General features: G+C 38.0%; 1 protein-coding gene across 2 annotated transcripts; it reads right to left on the bottom strand.

The window, feature by feature from the left end:
- Window positions 1–761: 761 nt before the first annotated feature.
- Window positions 762–7,875, bottom strand: LOC106406471 (retrovirus-related Pol polyprotein from transposon RE1). Of its 2 annotated transcripts, XR_007329262.1 has the most exons (7): window positions 7,555–7,875; window positions 7,392–7,454; window positions 6,946–7,038; window positions 1,701–6,850; window positions 1,327–1,486; window positions 1,087–1,238; window positions 762–1,001 (listed from the first exon to the last, which is right to left on the bottom strand). XR_007329262.1 is itself a non-coding variant. In XM_013847145.3 (5 exons), exons 4-5 carry the CDS (start codon window positions 6,525–6,527, stop codon window positions 5,113–5,115), a joined length of 1,125 nt encoding a protein of 374 aa, XP_013702599.2. In that variant the 5' UTR covers window positions 6,528–6,850; window positions 6,946–7,038; window positions 7,392–7,454; window positions 7,555–7,875; the 3' UTR covers window positions 4,869–5,112. The 2 variants fall into 2 exon arrangements, 1 of the variants encoding a protein (XP_013702599.2); XM_013847145.3 differs by lacking the exons at window positions 762–1,001; window positions 1,087–1,238; window positions 1,327–1,486 and having other exon boundaries at window positions 4,869–5,147; window positions 5,438–6,850.
- Window positions 7,876–8,318: the final 443 nt, after the last annotated feature.

Genomic DNA, 8,318 nt, shown 5'->3' on the forward strand with positions numbered 1-8,318 from the left:
AGAGCAGTTATTCCACAAAGAGATCGTATGAGATGTTGTTTTGATATTCAGATTTGTTTCTTGACAGTTAAGAACATTGATAACTGTAAAAATGTCTCATTCGAATATGATATGTCTATAACCGAGTCCCCAACATGAGACAAGTTTGTTTAAAAAGTAAATAGTTTCATTTTTCTTATATTATATAATAAATATATATTATTTACTGATAATAAAAATATAGTTATTCATCTATCACAAATATCTATGCAAATATGTGAATCAAGTACAACAATCAAATAACATAATGATTTTCACAAAGAAAATTTAAAAAATATATTTACGTTATGTAGTCTTATTTTATATTCTTTAAATAATGTAATATAATATTATATATTATTTTTTTAGAATTGAGAAATACATATAATATCTATCTGCACGGTTAAAAAATCTAGTAACGATAAAGGAACTCAATTACAACTTTTAAAACCACTAGTTATCATTGTTTTGATTAGTAATAAATTAATAATCAAAGTGCAATCCATTGGACATTCCATATTACTATTATAATATTCAGTGCTATATATACTCAAAAGGAAAACTTGCAAATTGTCGGAAACTTTTCATTTCATACCAAAAAAGGTTTATGCCCCAATATTTTAACATATTGTAACTTTATTCTCTTTTTTTTTGCGTGAAAACAAAGCCTATGGAAAGTTAAAGAACCACTATTATAATATTACAATCTGATACAGGTAGAAGTAGTTAAGTGGGACAAAAACTTAAAGCAAACTTATCTGGACTCTATTATATGAATGATGATTAGCACATATATATAATAAGCATAATGTATAATACAAACTAAGACATTCATTCAGCTAATGACAACCTTCACTTCATTGCAAACATCACTGTTTTCTTTATGTGGATCAGTCTTCTGATCACCAATGTTCTTCAGCTCTCGACTTTTCCCCCACAGCACACAGTAGAGTCCTATAATCAGTAATAATCCACCTAGAATACTACAAAGACAATAAATATATAAGTTAATTTATTGAAGAAATATCATATACAGTATTTGAAGAAAAAATAATAAGATTGTAGAACCTTCCAAGCCTGATGATCTCGCAAAGTAGAATCCCTGATGAGAGTAGAGTGAAGAGTAAAGACAAAGGAGTGAACATTGATAAGAAAACAGGTCCCCTCTTCTCTATAACCCATGATTGCAAATAATATGCTACGCCTGTTACAATGAATCCCTGCAATATATGTCATATATATAATAATTATTAGTAATTATATTATGGAACATAAAATTGTGGTAAAATGAAAGAGTCATCTACTTACACAGTAGATGACTGCAACGAGTCGTAGGTTCCAACCAAGCTTCCATGCTGAGATATCTCTCTCGAATGCAATAGCGATGACGAAAGATTGGATGGAACTCAATAGACAATGAAAAGTCGTGAAGTATAGCTTCGAATGGTAAACTTTTTAACACACGACCCTGTTTGAATTTTATATAGCGAAAACAAAAAGTTAAAATAGCAAAAAATATCACAATTATTCAATCAGCATAGTAGATAAACAAATGATTTAATCCAACCTACTTTGAAATTTATAATAAACATCACAAAAGATTGCTACTTCACGTATTACTAAATTTGGTACTAAATAATAAATTAAAAATATTATAATGTATGAGCAATTTGATCAGGTACCTGCAAAACGAGCCAAAGACCCCATAAAATGTTGGAGGTGATCATGAGAACACATCCTTTGAGCCAAGAGGTGGAACCACCGGAGACATGGCCGGGAATATTCCGCTGATGATACAGGTGAGGGCATATCGGTAATTTCAATACTGGACCTTTGTAAAGGGCTAAGGTAAATTACCCCTCCCATGCACACAGTTATCCCCTTGCACACAGTTATCCCCTGTAGAATAATGTATCGAACTGACTTGTCTTATTAAACTTGTGAACATCGATACTTATACAACGTGTATGACGGTTTAACTAAACCTCAACAAACTATTTGTCCTTATCAATAACATATGTGGACTTATCAATAACGTCATTATCCTAAGTATTAATAACTAGATAATGATCCCATAATATTTTCCCTCACGTTGGTGCATGAAGATTGTGAACGCCCAACTTGGACAATAACAGATGAAACTGATCACGCCCCAATGCTTTAGTAAGGATGTCCGCAACTTGGTCGTGAGTCCGAATGTGATGAAGAGTAATAAGGCCAGCTGTAACTGCATCACGCACTGCGTGACAGTCGTTTTCAATATGCTTGGTTCGCTCGTGAAAGACTGGATTGGTTGCAATGTGAATAACGGCCTTGCTGTCACAGAAGAAACGTGTGGACTGTTGTTCGATACCTATTCCTTTAAACAGTTTGCGGAACCACTTTACCTCCTTGAGTGCATAAGACATTGCACGATACTCAGCTTCGGCCGACGAGTGGGAGACTGTATCCTTCTTTTTCGTCTTCCATGAAACAGGAGAGTCACCAAGCATGACAACAAAGGCAGAGAGAGAGCGCCTTGTGAGAGGACAAGAGGACCAGTCGGAGTCACAATAGATGGAGAGAGTCATATCCGGCGAGGAACTAAGAAAAATACCTTGTCCCAACGTTCCTTTTAGGAACTGAACCAGCCGAATGGCAGCTTTCCAATGATCCTCACGAGGCGTCTTCATGAACTGAGAGAGTGTATGAATTGAGTAACTGAGTTCAGGTCGAGTGTGAGACAGGTAGATCAAGCGACCCATGAGACGTCTGTACTTTGTTGGATCGGCCAAGATCAGACTTTTACTCTTGGCAAGATTATGTTTTTGCTCCAAAGGTGTCGCAGCAGGTTTACACCCGAGATTACCTGTGTCAGTGACAATGTCTAGTGCATATTTTCGTTGAGACAAGAAGATACCTTCCGGGCCTCTACTAACTTCTATGCCAAGAAAGTACTTAAGCTTGCCCAAGTCCTTCATCGAAAAACATTTACCAAGATACTCTTTAAACTTCTCGACCATATAGCCATTGTTACCGCATATGAGCAGATCATCAACATATATAAGAACATGCAACCGCATTCCCTTGCGAGTATACGAGAACAGCGAGTAATCATCATATGACTGTACAAAACCAAACTTGAGAAGTGCATCTGATAGCTTCTTAAACCAGCAACGTGGAGCCTGTCTAAGTCCGTAAATAGACTTTCGAAGTTTGCACACCTTATTAGGATGAGTGTGGCGAAAACCAGGTGGTAACTTCATATACACTTCTTCTTGGAGATCTCCATGAAGAAAGGCATTGTTCACATCCATTTGATACACTTCCCATTTCTGAGCAGCAGCTAGACGGAGAAGCGTTCGCACCGTTTTCATCTTAACCACAGGAGCAAAGGTCTCATGATAATCAACTCCTGCAACTTGCTTATTACCACATCCCACAAGCCGAGACTTATATCTTCGAATCGTGCTGTCGGCGTTAAACTTAATTTTATAAACCCACTGACTGCCAATGGCAACTTTTCCTGGTGGGAGATCAACGATATCCCATGTATGCTGCGCTTCAAGTGCCACAATTTCAACAGTCATAGAATCATCCCAAACCTTAATACCGACAGCTTCCTTGAAGTGCTTCGGCTCTTTATGAGCCGTGACCGAGGTGAGAAACGCACGATGCTACGGAGTAAAGTTAGCATCACTGATGTAATTTGTGAGAGGGTATAGTGAGTTACCTTGGACCATACTGGAGGACGATGATGTGGAGAGCGGGAGAGCGTGAGGGGTATCAGAAACAACTGCATTGTATGTAACGTAGTCCTGAAGTCTTACAGACGGAACACGCTGTCTATGACCACGACCAGAAGCTTCCTCACTTTGTTGAGCCGTATTACCATTGTTTTCATTGTTAAGAAGAACATCATTAGCTACTTCAGTATCCTCTGTTGCCACAGGTTCAGCGATATCTACCGCAGGCGGTACCCACTCTGTTGTACCTAATTCAGTGGTCTCTGTTGCTGCAGTAGTATTAGCAGAATCCAGTGTCAGACCATGTGACGTAGAGGCTTCAGCTGGCGTGACCTCAATTAACGTAGGAGAAACACTCCCCCTGTCTACAAGAATCGACTCATCGAAACACCAATCAGTGTCTCCTCCTTCTACTGATGACCGAGGCTGAGAAGCGTGAGTTTCAAACGGGAACACGTATTCTCTAAAAATAACGTCACGAGAAACCATAATCTCCTCACGCTCCATATCAAACACTCTATATCCCTTCTTGCCAAATGGATATCCGAGAAACGCACACAAGCGACTGCGCTCCCCAAACTTGTCTTTATCCCTCGCAGCTCGATGCACATAACACGCGGAGCCGAACACACGAAGCAAATTATAGTCCGGCTTTCTTCCATGGATAACTTCATAGGGTGAACGTCCTTTATGCAAGGTTGTTGGAGTCCGATTAATTAGATAAGCAGCAGTAAGGACAGCTTCACCCCAAAACTTGATAGGTACCTTAGCTTGAAACAACAGAGCGCGTGCAATATTGAGTATATGATGATGCTTACGTTCTACTCGTCCATTCTGCTGGGGTGTTCCCACACAGGAAGTCTGATGAACAATACCTTGTTCTCAGAACTTTGATGCGAGACATGTAAACTCAGTTCCGTTGTCACTTCGAACAATTTTGACAGACTTGTCAAACTGCTTACTGACGTATGTAATGAAGTTGATAAGAATAGTACGAACTTCCGACTTTGCTAGCATGAGAAACGTCCACACATCAAGCGAGAAGTCATCAACGATTGTCAAAAAATAAACCGCCCCACAAGAAGAGGGCACACGATAAGGACCCCATACGTCAACATGAATCAATGAAAAACAATCATTTGCTTTATTAAAACTGTCTGGAAACACTTCTCTAGTCTGTTTAGCTCGAAAACACACATCACACGGACGAGAGACAACAGACGTAGAGGAAAACAATGGTAATGAAGACAAAACAGAAAAACTCGGATGTCTTAAACGCTGATGCCACAAGGTCTGATCACATACTGCACCGGCCAAGTGGATCTTTGCTGTAGCCACATCCGTCAAGAAGTAAACCCCATCACGCTCTTCACCGGTTCCAATCAGAGTCCTCGAGAAACGGTCCTGTAAAACACAAACAGTATCAGTAAAAGTAGCAAGACAACCAGTTTGCTTTAAAATTTTCGAGACTGATATCAAGGTGCATTTCAATGCCGGAACATATAGCACATTGGTCAATGAAATCTTGCTTGAGAGAGGAAACGATCCCATGCTCAAAGCAAATGTCTTACTACCATCCGCAAAGCCAATAGAACACGGTGAGATAGACACAACGTTTGTTAACAGAGACAACTGTCCTATCATGTGGTGAGAGGCTCCGGTGTCTAAGATTACATCACTAAATTTTGTCTTACCAGAAAGCTTGTCTGAGCCTGACTTTTCATTGATCATCTGAGCAAGAGACTTCCACTGGTCTTGTGTAAACTCTGGAAAGAATGAAGAGTTTGAACTCGTAGCATGTGCTGCAGCAGTGAAGCCTCGACCACGACCTTGAGCACTACATCCTCTTCCTCTTCCAGAACCACCACCACCTTTATTTCGCTCAGACCGTTCAGTCCACCACTCCGGAAAGCCCACCAGTTGCCAACAATCTTTCTTTTCATGACCATTCCGTCCACAATGAGAACAGACAGCATTACGGTTCCTGAGAATGGAAGAGTCATTCTTAACAATACTGTTGTCAAGAGACACCAACTCCGTTTGCCTTGTAACGAAACCGACCGCATCTTGTTGTTGTTCCCTTGTTCGAGAAGCATTCAACCTCTGCTCTTCTCTAATAACTTTAGAGTACACTTCACCAATCGACGGCAATGGATCCATACCAATAAGACTAGTACACAAGGCACCAAATCTCGAATCATCTAAACCCATGATGAACTGATGAACTTGATCATCATCTCGCTCCTTCCTTATCTCGTCAGAAGCATCACACGTACACTTTGGAAGTGGTCTGTATACAGCAAACTCCTCCCATAAAGCACACAAACGTCCATAATACTCAATGACAGGTTGCCCATCTTGTCTACACTGAGCTTGTTGTGCTTTTAACTCATGAATACGGATTTTATTCCCAACTGAGAATCGCTGCTTCAAGCTAGACCACAACTGGCTCGCCTCTGATACAAAAGTTACAGAGGATTTCACCTTGGGATCAATCGAAGACCTTATCCACCCTATCACCATTGAGTTGACTGCCACCCAACTCTCATAATCAGGTCCATCACTGGACGGCTTCTCCACGGTTCCATTAATGAAACCAATCTTCCTCTTGGCTTGCAAAGCATTCACCATCTCGTTTGCCCATAGATTATAGTTGTCACCATTCAGCATAACCTGTGTTATCTTTGCACCAGGATTATCTGAACTATAAAGGGTATAGGGTGAATCACCAGGTTTCACAACCGATCCTATAACTCCCAAACTTTGAGAGTCTTTGTCACCCATCGTCACAGACGATTAATCAGTTCAAGACTATGAACTATTGAATAAGAAAGAAAAATTTATGTGTTTAAAGAGATCTTTAGCTCTGATACCATGTAAAATAATGTATCGAACTGACTTGTCTTATTAAACTTGTGAACATCGATACTTATACAACGTGTATGACGGTTTAACTAAACCTCAACAAACTATTTGTCCTTATCAATAACATATGTGGACTTATCAATAACGTCATTATCCTAAGTATTAATAACTAGATAATGATCCCATAATACCCCACAAGCTTCGCTGTTCCTTGTATGGTCTTAATCTTAAGCGTCTCCATTCTTCAATTATAGACACAATAAGTAAATACATCACTAAAAACTATGTGATGACAAGAAGAGAGGCAAGAAGAATGCATTGTAATTAGTATATATACCCAAGAAACAGAGCCAAGAAGAATGTGGAAGCGGCCAAAGTTGCCGAAGTGTATGATAATGCGATTCCGTTTAAGTCCAAGCTCAATGTCACACTGAAAACCCATTAGAGATTATGTTTAACTGATAATTAGAAGATAATGTTTAACAAAGGTATTCGCATTTGTTAGCACAATTAATTAGTAAAATAGTGATAACAAATTAATTTGTAAATAGTTGTATTAGATTCTAACAAAAGAAAACACAATATCTTCATTATCAAGAATCGAATTCATAATATGGCACATTTTCCTGTTTATATTGTATACCATCTAAATATAAAATATGATCCTTAACGAAAAAAAATAGATCTTTTGAGTTTTTACTTTAAATAGAAAAATATATTTTAACATATAAACGCAAACAAACAAAAAACATTCAAAGAAAATGAATCCTAAAACGTACTTACCCAAATAAGGAGAGCATGAAGATTTTGATGAAGGTAACAAATGAAAGAGGTGGAGCACTTTTCCTAAAGAAAAAAAAGAAGAGCATACTTTATATATATTTTGTAAGGATATTGTACATGCTTATCTGTCTAAAATATATTATTAAAATTCAGAAATATATACCATTCGAAGAAGAAAGCGAGAGGAGCCAAGAAGATGGTAGCGAACGCTTGACGATAGAAAACGAAGACGAAAGTGTTCATTCCACCATTGAAGACAGCTTTAGAGATCAAAACCATGATTGCATATATGATTTGTATCATAGTCACCACATGTAAGGTTTCTTCGTCTCCATGTCCATCGATCGATAGACTGATGATTTTTGTTTTGTTTTGAGTTACTGGAGAGATCTATATGTATATGTATGGATTACTCTCTGACTCTTTGTAATGTTCTTCTCTGAGTTAGAATAAGAAGCTAGAGTGGGTATTTATATAAGCGTGCACAATACTTGATGTTTTATGACGGTAGTATTCGAAAATAATGAAATAGATATTTCAAAGTACGTAGGTAATTAGAGTGGAGGAAGAGAAAGTTACTTTTGTGTCACTATCTCACGACACCAACCAAAATTATTTTTGATGTTGACTAAAGAAATTTCTGATAGATGTCCTCGTTCCGTCCACCTAGTAGATTTACTTGAGTGCATAAAGTGAATTTATAACACTGCAAAAACATAGTTTAGTAGAAACAAATTTTGGTTAACGAATAACATGTTAAAATAATTGTAAAAACTAATTTTATCAAGACAGATATGGACATTATATTTTTAAAGTTGCACAAACACAAAGATTTTAAGAACTAGCACTTCTTATTAGATTTAGAATTCTCTTAAAACTAAGCATTCAATGTGTTTCTCTTGATGAAACATCTCTCCATGAGAACTC

Source organism: Brassica napus, chromosome C9 (assembly GCF_020379485.1).
Source record: "Brassica napus cultivar Da-Ae chromosome C9, Da-Ae, whole genome shotgun sequence".
Taxonomy (NCBI): Eukaryota; Viridiplantae; Streptophyta; class Magnoliopsida; order Brassicales; family Brassicaceae; genus Brassica; species Brassica napus.